Here is a 12,256-nt window from a genome sequence, read left to right on the forward strand (position 1 = left end):
CATAGAAGGTGCTCAATAAATACTTGTGGTGACTGAACAAACAGGCAAAGATTATTTTTTCTTCTATTCATGAATCTCTCCAACATAAAGACACAGATATGAAACATTAAACATTCTGAAAAAAATGAAGATAGATATGCTTGTACTTTAGAAAATTCACAGAATTTTTTTAAATTAATAAAGCTATAATAGATGAATCAACTCACTGGCTACAAGAAATCATTTAGCTTCTTCATTACATACTCTCAGTGATTCAATGGATATACAGTGGCAGCTGATACACAGAAGGTAAAGGCTTTAATTAAGACCTAGAGTTTGAAATCCCCTGCCTATGGTAAAGAACTGCTTAACTTTGTTCTCTTTTAAAACTCTGAATTAAGAAGACTCTAACAAAAAAACACTAATTTCTGGATTATTCAGGTTTCAAGTTATATAAAATAACAGTACATAATTTTTCTAATACATAAATTTAAGAGAGCAACTTTATCTTTTTAACAAACAACTTGTTTCACCCTATATATACATAAGTACCTGGAAGGCTGAAAACAGGATTGTACCTTTCTTGAAAATATTTTAAAAGTACAATTTTTGAGCCAAGCACATTCAATAACTATTTTTGATAGTGATAATTTTACAAGTTAGCCTTCCCAAATAAGGAAACACATTAACTCTGCCCAATATTACATTAACAACCTAAATAGGAAAAGAATTTGAAAAAGAACAGATACCTGTATATGTATAACTGAATCACTTTGCTGTACACCTGAAACTAACACATCGTTAATCAACTATACTCCAATGTAAAATAAAAAGTTAAAAAATAAAAAAATTTTAATTTAAATTTTAAAAATTCTGCCACCCCAAAATTACCTGCTTTTTAGCTTATGTAATTTAATCAAAATAAAAAAAATCCAGCTACCCTATATATAGGACTGTACAAAGAATACATCAACATGGTTAGGCATTCAGTGACAAAACAGAATTGTGAAGGGTCAATATTTTTTTCTATTCATTTTAAGCCATATACCTCTACACATATGAAAAGAGAACAGTGATAATCAGAATGCATTAAAAAACATGGCTGATTACATAATCTCAGAGGTCTTAGCTACTATGCTGTTGCTATTTTTCAACTGTCCAACTATAGGACAATTGAATGATTAGGAAACTCTAGTCTAAGTAAGTGAATTACATTGAGGGAGATTATATTGTATAGTGGAATGAATGGGCTTTGGAGTCAGATTGGGGTTCATATCCCAAGTCTTTCACCTCCTACCTCTTTGATCACAGGCAAAATGTTTAACTTCTCTGAGACTCAGTTTATCTACAAAATGGGCATAATAATTTCTCCCTTGCAGAGTTATGATGAAGATTTAAAAAGACAGTGTATCATTCCTTTGCTTAAATCCTCCAATGATTCATTATAACTTATAAAATAAATTTCAAACTCCTTCAAAAACTACGTTCTTCCTTTCAGAGAAAGGAACCATGTTTTCTGATCTCAACATTTCTTAAAATATGCAAGCAGAAGTGTCCAATAGGTAGACAAAATATAGGCTTAAAGCAGGAACACAAAGAAGGGAAGACAACAGACAAGCAAAGTTCAGCATCATCAAGGATCCAGATCACAAATTTACTCAGACTGCTATCTTTGTAATCTGGATATACCAGTCTTTATTCCTCCTACTTAATATCACTGTCATGGGGTTACTTATTAATCCCTGCTTAACGGAGATTTTCGCAGTAATGAGCTAAAATAATTTTTCAAATAACCCTAGGACAAGTAAACTCCTTACCACTTTCCTCCCTTAGCATATCACAAGTTTTCTAACATTACAAATATGGTGATTTCAGCTTCTGTTTTAAGTAGTCCATTAAATTGTTAACCTTTGCGTTTATCTCCTACTTCTAAAGTAATTCTTTATTATTGGCCGGACACTAAAATTTAGGACGTTCCAAGTGTAAGCTGGACTCTAGTTACTTACTTCCAGACTCAACCTTAACTCTCTTTCAGGTTTTTCTCCCACGTATTGATGCCACTGTTTCCTCCACCAGAGAGTAAGCTCCTCTAAAGGTGGAAACCATATTACATCATCTATTCCCATAGCACTTAGCCTACCATCTCCAAAAAATCTATGCCACTTGCATTTACACATATTCAATAATTTCTTTGTTTTGTTTTGTCTTAATTCTCTATTTCCTAAAAGTCAAATAACTAAAACTAATTTGTGGTCGATCCTAGCTACCATTTACTGAATATTTCACTATGTATCCCTCTGTATTTTTTTAATCTACAAAATATCATCATATTTTATCAACTCTAAAATATCATAGACTTAATTTTAGAGGTGTTAAAATGTGAAAAATAGTAAATGGTCACTATGAAGCGCCACTGATTAGAAGACATATTCCATTTTCAGAGATCTTAAAACACAAGGAAAAAGTGTACAAGAGAGTGCTTATAAACTCTGTCCTACATTAATATCTGTTAAACAGGTTAGTTACCTGTTGCAATCCCCAGTAATTGGGGGAGAAATGGATCCAAAGCCAGCTGCTTTAACTACTTCCTCTCCATTAAGTAAAATATGTACATATGCAATATGTGTTGATATGCTCAGAAGATTACCTGCAAAACTGTCTTGCATACATTTACTTCCCCAAACTTTTTATAAAAGAAGATAAAGTTCAAAAGTTCACTGACCACCTCCATGAAAAATTTCATAGTAATAACTAAAATCTAAAATTCATTTAGACACATTTTAGGCAAATAAATATGTCTGACTTTATTAATGGGAATGTTTTCTTCTCTCAAAATGGCACCACATACTGTAGTTTGTTGAGAATACAAAGAGATGAGTTAAGTATTTTTTCATAGACAAAATATATATTACAAATTAATACCAAAGAAATTTGCCAATATATGTACAATTAAACATTTAAAGGCATATAATTTCCAAATGACTGTGCATTTTCACCTAACAAGCAGATATATTGACTGATAAATTTTATAATCACACAATAATACAGTTTCAAGTGTTTAGGGTATTGAATTATATATATATTACATTAAATAACACAAAACTTGATTCCAGAATAAAAAGCACTGTATTTTATCCATAAATATTTGCTAGTAGGATAGAAAAGGGAACATGGCAATGTGACATTATATTCAACCTCAACCTAAGGATATCTTAGTAAGAGAGTGAATAAAGAAAAAGCAGACAGAGTGGTAATTAGGCCAGTAATAATTTGGTAATGAAAATTTATTTCAGGTAGATTTTTTTTTTTAAGAATTGGTAGGAATATTTAGAAAAGTCTAAACTTAGACTCTATCATAATTGAGCCTCAACTATAAGAAAGAACAGATTAAATTCCATTTCTCTCCCTCCCTTCACCCTTCCTTCTGTGATAAATATCAACATTTCAAATTATTTTATGCTAGGAAAGAAGTATCACATCTGTAGAACATAAAATAGGAAGAAAGAAAGAAGTATGGGATTATGTTCAATAAATATATATATATTTGCAGAAGTTATTATTAAATGTCATTTTCTTTTAAGAGTGAAAACAATTGGTAACCAAAGATTAAAAGGCTCAGAAATTTATATTCAACACAAGATCTGATTCTAACATGACTTAACTGAAACAGATTTGTAGATGAGATTTACTCAATACTTTGTATATCAGGTATTCTCAGTTTGTTAAAAAAGTATACTATGAATTAAGAATTAATAATTGTATCAAAATTCTCATCTTACTTCTCCATTTCTTAACGTTGTGATGGTTCCTCTTGCTACACCCATTCTAAATAGTGTTTCTGTGGCCTGTGAATGTAAAAAAAGCAAAAATATATCATCTATAATCTGTATTCAACTGTACATCCCAACCCCAAAATGCAAAACATTCAACACTATTACATTTTTTAGGAACTTCTAGAGAAGCATCAATAAGGCACAATAAGCTCTACATTATACTCCAGAAATATCATTTTCAGAACATTTTAATGCTATAAAGAGCCCAAACTGAAATATTTCAAAAGTTATTTAGATCTGCTATTATCACTCAATGCCTATAGTTTCAAATTAGCACACTTAAATAAGTTTAAAACTTAGTTTGGTTAACAAAGATTAAATAAAACTTTAGTACTGGAATTCAATTCAGAAATTATCACTTATTCTGATTTTTAGTTTCCATCTGATTTCAGTCCAAATCACTTGACTGGTACTGAAATACTGACAGAAGATGAAGTAATTCAGTGATGTCACATATTAAATAACACCTGAAAAGACTTAATGCTTTCTATACACTAACAATGAACAATTCTAAAAGGAACTTAAGAATTTTGTTTATAATAGCACCAAATATATATATATATATATATATATATATATATATATATATATAAAAGACAGGAATAAATTTAACCAAAGAAGCAAAAGGCTTGTTCATTGAAAACTATAAAACACTGCTGAAAGAGATCTAAAAACATATAAATAAATGGAAAGACATCCTGTGTTCATGAAGTGGAAGATGTAATATTGTTAAGGTGTCAATACTATTCAAAATGATCTATAGAGTCAATGCTATTCCTACCAAAATCTCAATGACTTCTTTATAGAAATACAAAAATCCATCCTAAAATTCATATGGAACCCAAAAGACCCCAAATAGCCAAAATAACTTTGAAAAAGAGGAACAAAGTTGGAGGACTCACACCTTCTGATTTCAAAACTTACTTTAAAGCTACAGTAATCATAAAGATAACTCATAAAGACAGACATATAGGCCAATGAAATAGGAGAGAGCCTGAAACAAACCCTTGTATATGGTCTAATGATATTCTATAAAGGTACCGAGACCATTCTGTGGAGAAAGGACAGTCTTCTTAACAAATGATGCTGGGAAAATACCTGCAAAAGTATGAAGCTGAACCCTTACCTTATACCATACACAAAAATTAACTCAAAAGAGACCAAAGACTAAATGTAAGAGTTAAAACTATAAAACTCTTAGAAGAAAACACATTGTTTTCCATTCATGATTCGGTGTCTGATGAGGACCTGCTTCCTGGTTACTATAGATGATTTTACATGACTATCTTGTTTGTATCCTGACATGGCAGAGAACAAAGAGAAGCAAGCTCTCTCTGCACTCTTACAAGGGAACTAATCCCATTCATAAGGGCTCCTCGTCTAATCCTAATTACCTCCCAAAAAGGCCCCACCTCGTATTACCATAACACTGGGGGGAGAGGGTTTTGACATGAATTTTGGGGAACACAAATATTCAGTCCATAACAGGAGTATTCCAGTCAGAATGGGCAGTAAGTACAAAGACCAGTAGGTAGGATCATGTTTGGTATGTTCAAGGACAAGTAAGATGGCACATGAGGCTGAAAGAAAAAGATTACGTGAGAGTCTGATTGAGAAAAGAGAAGATGCAAGTTCCTCTGTTCAATATGTCTTTTATTTTTCAATCTGGTATAAGAGGAATGCATTTCCAACCTTTATTAATCGAAAATATAATTCAAAGCATGCACTACTAAACAAATTTTTAAGAATTAGCATATGAACAACAAAAAAGAGAATTTAAATGTAAAAAGTGAATGCACATCTAAAGAAATGCAGAGTGAAGAAGGGATAAGAAACTAGAGGAAGCTGTAAGGAAACTGATGTATGTGTACAAAATCAGTGTGATCAGTGTAACATAAATAGCAGTGTAAACATATTAATTTAGTTATAAGGAAGCAAATAACAGAAGAAGTAAGGAAAAAGTTACAAGCAGCTGCCTTTGGGTTGTGGGACTCAGGCAGTGGAACAAGTAAATAAGAGTACTACTCTTTTTCTACTAGTTTGCAGCATACTATTTGACGGTTTAAACTACTTGTAAATCCTTGATCAAAACTTTTTTTTTAACTTTTAAAGGAACAAGTAATCCCTAGTATCCAGTTCTGCAAAGAGGTCAAATACTTTACAATTTTAATAGAGTGGTATATGTAAGAACATAGTTGAGGACTGAATAAGAGGATATAAAGTCAGTGTTAAGAGTCAACTCTTTCAAAAAGTTTCACAATAAAAGTGAGGAATGAGACTGAGTTGTTGCCAGGAAGAGCAGAGTTGAGAGAAAATTGACAACAGGATATTTTGAGGATAAAAGACTTAGACAAGTTTTTAATGGCTTAGTAGAAGTAGTCAGTAAGATGGAAGAAGTTACAGACACAGGAAGGATAATGGATCCTGACTGAAGAGCATTCCTGCAGAAGACGGTTAAGAGCACACAGAGCAATCTGTTAGCTATGTTACATGGGAGATGGTCCAGATATAGGCAAATGCTTTCCTTCCCTCTCCCTTTCCCTCTCTGAATTAGGAGACAGGATTAGAAGAAGGAGGGGCGTGGGGTTGGTGTTTGATATCTACATGCTGTTAGAAAATAAAAAAACTTTTAGGACAAACACTGCTAAATTTGTGATTGCAGCGCAACATGAATATGATTCCAATGCATAATTCACAGAGAGCTAAAATAGGCCACCAACGGGGAGGAAGAAAGGTTATTCACATATGCAAACAAAAAACAAGCGATAAATGAATGACTTTGCTATGACAGAATTTTACTAAAGCATATACAGCTAGATGTTGAAACAATTATTTACAGAAATCTTTATTAAAGGAAAAGAACTTCTCACCACTGATACACCGCATTTTTTCTATTCTTAATGATAGGTACATTAAATTACATCTTCCAACTTCCTGTTTCTTTTTAAACCTTATTTAATCTAGTGATGTGATTAAGAGTCCTCAGCTAGGTCAGGTTAGTTACTGTATATATTTGAGGACCAAAAGCGGAAAGGCAGAGGCAACAAGCACTTGGGATGAAATACACAACTTCTCCTCTAAATCACATCAAACTACTTACTCTTTTGTGTCTCAAAAACCTGAGGCGGTTTGAAGATCTAAATCTTCTTCTGCACTTTCTCCAGTAGGAAAAGAATACCAAATTCAATCTTTTGTTTCCAACTAAATTGATTTATTTCATGAGCTCTTCCCAGCAACATGTTTAAGGACTGTCTCATTCTAACAGCACTCTGTCAGTTCAGCTCAGCTTCCTTTGATTCTATAGGAAAGCACTGGAGTGAACAACATTCTTTTGACCTCTACTAAAGAGATTGCTTTTAATTTACTTGTTACCCAAACAACGACTAACAAGTATCCAAAACAATGAGATACAGGGCTAATGCTCAGCATTTGTAAATTTACCACCAGCAAACTCTTCATTGAAATTTGCCTCTCCTTGAGTTTTGATAACAACTAAAATGATTAATGCTAAAAACATTCATTAAACATCTGTCACTGGCAAGGAAAAAACCATATCTAGGTCCTCAGTTAAAAACAGGTTATCAAGAGAGACTGCTTTTAAGTAGAGTGTTAGATAAAAGTGACTTAGGAGACATGAAATCTAGATGTAAGAAATGCAAATGCAAAGTTCTGGACTGGATCCTTGTGTTTGTGTGTGCAAATCAAAAAAGAGCCAGAAGGATATACAATGAATTGACAACAGTACTAATCTCTGAGTGGTTTTATTTATTTTCTAATGTTCCATCATGCATATATACTGTTTGGTAACAATAAAAAGAAAAGTAACAATTTTTGTACACTAGAAGATAAAACAGAATTTTGGAACAACATAAAATGTTATAATACAAGCAATATAACATTGAGTAGCTCCCAAAGTGAAAATAATCAAAAGTCAATAGAGACTCATGTTATTACAGTTTAATGCTTTTTAATGCATTAAATCAACACAAAATAAGTAAAATTAACAAGAAATATATATTTAATAGACTTTACCTTGAAAAGCAGTATGATTATAAAAACTTTAAAGCATCATATTAAAGAAAGACTTCATTGGGTTAATTTAACATGCAGTTTACAGATATAAATACAAAAGTTGTATTTAGCATATGTTTATTTCCTATTAGTCAAGCAACTAGAATTCTACTTATCTTATTTCCACTATTTACTATCTGGGCAACCTTAGGCAGGTCATTTAAACTCTCTAAGCTCTGACCTCCTCTGTAAAAAGGTGAAAGCTAATATCAACCTGTTTTCCTGTGGTGGTCAATGCAGGTGTTAACGTATGTGAAAAGCTCTGTAAAGAGCTAGATAAATGTAAAATACTGAATCCAAGGTCTAGTTTAGGACTTCCTGAGATGAAAAGATGTTTCAGAAATACTAATTTTTATGTATTCCCAGCGCCTTGCAAAAAATATAACAACATAGCGTAAAGATTAAGAATGCAGGTTTTAGAGACAGACTGTTTAGTTCAAATTCTAGCTTTGCCATTTGTAAGATGTGTGATCCAAACAAGCAATTTACTTCTTTGAGCTCATTAACAGAATAAGGATAACAATGGTATGGAACTCAAGGAAAAGTGTAAGTGCTCAATAAATGATAATTTTATTACAATTAATATCTCAAAGGAAATGCAGAATTCCATTTCTACCTTAAAAAGTGGTCATCAGATTGCAATTAAAAATTACATCAGATGGTAATGAAAAAGGTACTATATAAAACAGTCAACCACAATTAGCACATTATGCCATATGGCTATTTATTTATGCTGAAATTCTTGACAAGACAACCAGAGAAGAAGAAAACTTACATTATTTCAAGAAGATTAATTTAGCAAAAGTCTTCAGAAATCATATGCAATAGTCATTCCCCAGCTGTTTATCCTGGCCATAGAAGAAAAGAGATTTAAATACTAAGGCTTTTCAGCACCAGCTGCTTCCCTCTCTATGATGATAAAAATACAAAGTAAAAAATAGAAAAACTGAGCATTAGCTATCTGCTTCTCACTAAAGAAGCACTGCATGTTACAAATCTAGTCATATACTTTCAAAATACACAAACGCATTAGCATAGCAACCAAGACCTTTGTGAGGTCCGCAAACCACTCTCACTCTCTTTCCTCCAGGCAGCTGCCTACAGGCCACCCATTCCAGCTCATTAATTACAATTCATAACTTCAGGGCCCATGCACTGCAGCAGCTACAGCACAGGGAGCAAAACCTGAGAGAAACTCTTTCTAGTCAGAAAACAGGGAAGATGGGTCCAAGTGAACCAGAGAATGTGTAGGGAATTAATCCCTGGTTCAGGGGAGGGGTTCTGTCTTTTTTTTTCTCTTGACTCTGCCCCAAGGACAGGCCCCAATTATAAGATGAAGCAGCACCAGTGCAGGTAGTTAAAACTGGAAAATAAATTCTGTTTTTCTGGGCAAAAGCATATGGAAAAGGGGACCTCTGGAGTCCAAAGAAGAAAGGAAGAATGCCCATTATCTTTTTCACTCTTTTCTCTATTCACTTTGTCCCAACGGCAGACCCTGAAGAGTGTGTGCAGCTGGGATAGCAGAGAAGGCAGCTACAACTCTGAGAGAAATCCTGTCTTTCTGGACAGAGGACCAGAAAGAGGAGACCCAATGAAGCAGAGAATAAAGAGGCAATCCCTGAAAGGAAGAGCTGGAAAAGGAAATCTCTTGACTAAATCTGTGTTTGAACTAGCACAAATACAGAGCTCACCCCTCACCAGCATACGCATGGAACAGACCCAAGGAGCAAAGCGAAGGCTTTCAGGGCAAAACTACAATTAAAACTACCACCCAAGTCCCAGCATGGCCCATGAGTGGCACACAGTCAGGACAGACGCAAAGCAGCATAGGAAAGGCAACTGACATTGGAGCTACTATCCACTGAAGACGAGACAGAACTTGCAGTCTGAATCTAATAGGGGACTGCTTACTACTAAAGAAAAAAAATAATGATAAATAAATAAATAATAATAAATGTTTAAAAGATCAACACTCTCCAGAGGAGTTTAACAGGATCCAGAGTCTCACAATCTGACATTCAAAATGTCAAGGACCGATCCAAAATTACTCAACCTGAAAAGAACAAAAAATCGTTACCACAGCTCAAAGAAAAGACAATCAGATGTTGGAATTACCAGACAGAGCCTGTAAAGGAGCTATTATAATTCCATGAGGTAAGGTTAAACACACTTGCAATGGACGGAAAGAGAAGTTCTCAGCAGAGAAACAGAAACTTTAAGAAGTGGAACTTCTGGAACTGAAAAATACAGTAAGAGAAATAAAATATTCAGTAGACGGGGGCTCAACAGCAGAATGAAGAGAAAAGAAAAGAATCAGTGAACTTGATAAATAAATAAAGATTATCCAGTCTACAGGAGAGGAAAAAAGATTGAAAACAGAAACTGAGCAGAACCCCACAGACTTGAAGGAGAATAGCAAAAGACCTAGCATTTGTATTATCAGAAACCTAGAAAGAGAGGAAAAACAGATTGATACATGTTTCTCTATATATTGATATAGAGAAAATATATGAAGAATAGCTAAAAACTTCTGAAATTTGGTGAGACAAACATTTACAGATTTAAGCTCAGTGAACCTCAAGTAAGATATGCACAAAGAAAACCATACCTAGACATACCATAAACAAAAATGCTGAAATCCAAATATAAAGAAAGGTTTTTGAAAGTAGCCAAAAAATATATATATATATGTATATATTATATAGTGGAACAACTATTAAAATGATTATGGATTTGCCATCAGAAACCATGGAAGCAAGAGGAGAAAATATCTTTTAAGGTTTTGAACTATAAACCCAGAATTCTATATCCAGCAAAAATATCCTTCAGGAATGAAGGCAAAATAAAGACATTCTCATGTAAAAGAGACTAAGAATCTGTCACCAGCAGAAATGCTTTAAGGAAATGCTGAAGAAGTTTCCAGAGGCTGAAGAGAAATAATCCTAGAAACAGATCCACACTGTATGTTCAATTGATTTTCTACAGAAGTATCAAGGTACATGGGAGAAGACTAGTTTTTTCAACCAATGGAGCTTTAACAATTGAATTTCTCCACCGAAATATATGAACTTCGACCTACACCTTACTCCGTACACAAAAACTAACTTAAAATGGAACACAGACTTAAATGCTGGTGCTCAAACCATAAAACTTATGCAAAAAAACACTGGAAAGAAACACTTTATAATTTGATTTAGGCAAATATATGATACACCGGGGGTAAAAAAGAATAAAACATTGAAGAAGAAATTCATTATGACAGTTACTATCCAAAGATGGCCACACTAATTTATATCCTATCCCACATGTACTTCTTAAAATGTGACACTGACTCTCCTCCATATGTCATATATTCCCTGCCCTTGAACCTGGGACCTTTGAAACTACTTTGGTAACTGTAACTTAAACGTAATGAGGCAGAAATGATGCTGATTTTTAAGGCTAAATCATAATGGGCAAAATGCATTCTGCCTGGTGTTCTCACTTTGTCTGAACATGCGCCTTTGGAGCCCTGAGCTACCAAGTAAGAAGTCCAACTACCTTTAAAAGGTAATTTTTACATAGTTTTTCACCATGCTAGAAAAACTATGTAAAAAGAGAGAGAGATGCCCCAGCCATTCCAACACACAGCTATTCAACTACTCCGAGCCAAGGTGCCGTTCATGTGAGTGAGTCTTCAGATGATTCCAGTCTTTAGCTTTCAAGATGTACCAGCCAATGTCAAGCAGAACAGCCATAGGCTATTCCAGGCAAGCCCTTCCCAAACTGCAGATTCATGCAAAGTAAATGCTATTGTTATTTTTAGCCACTAAACTTTGAGTAGTTTGTTACACAGCATCAGATAACTATACAATGATAAAAATGTGTCTTTAATAAAAATTAAAGGCCTTTTGCTCTTGACTCAACTGAGAAAATGAAAAAGCAAACCACAGACTCACAGAAACTATCTGCAAAAACATATCTGACAAAGCACTTGCATCCAGAATATATAAATAATTCTTACAACTCAAAAATAAGACATATAACCAAACAAAGTAAAATGAGCAAAATATGTCAACAGACCCTTCATCCAAAGAAAAAAGATATGTACACACACACATATAGTATATTCATATGTAATATGTATGCATGCACATGTGTGTATATTGTGCATGTACATATACACTCATAAACACACAACATACATATACACGAATGGGCAAAAAGTCAACAAAAAGATGTTCAACATCATTAACTTTTACGGAAATGCAAATTAAAACCACAATTAGATACTACTATACATGCACAAGAATGGCTAAAAATACTAGAAGGAATAACAACAGCAAGCGATAGTGGGAATATGGAGCTACTAGAACTCTCATACGTTGCTGGTG

General features: G+C 33.6%; 1 protein-coding gene across 2 annotated transcripts in view; it reads right to left on the reverse strand.

Moving 5' to 3' along the window:
• Positions 1-12,256, reverse strand: part of TMEM135 (transmembrane protein 135) — a 240,207-nt gene that overhangs the window by 134,539 nt on the left and 93,412 nt on the right. The window contains exons 1-2 of one of the 2 annotated variants that reach the window (XM_082661046.1): positions 8,659-8,732; positions 3,759-3,824 (exon numbers count right to left, since the gene is read on the reverse strand). In XM_082661046.1, coding sequence (XP_082517172.1) covers positions 3,759-3,803 — 45 coding nt within the window. In that variant the 5' untranslated portion in view covers positions 3,804-3,824; positions 8,659-8,732. Of the gene's footprint in view, positions 1-3,758; positions 3,825-8,658; positions 8,733-12,256 lie in introns of those variants that run through there. The other variant, XM_082661045.1, reaches the window with a different exon arrangement.

The sequence above is a fragment of the Grampus griseus genome (genome assembly GCF_964374135.1).
Source record: "Grampus griseus genome assembly, chromosome: 8".
NCBI classification, from domain to species: Eukaryota; Metazoa; Chordata; class Mammalia; order Artiodactyla; family Delphinidae; genus Grampus; species Grampus griseus.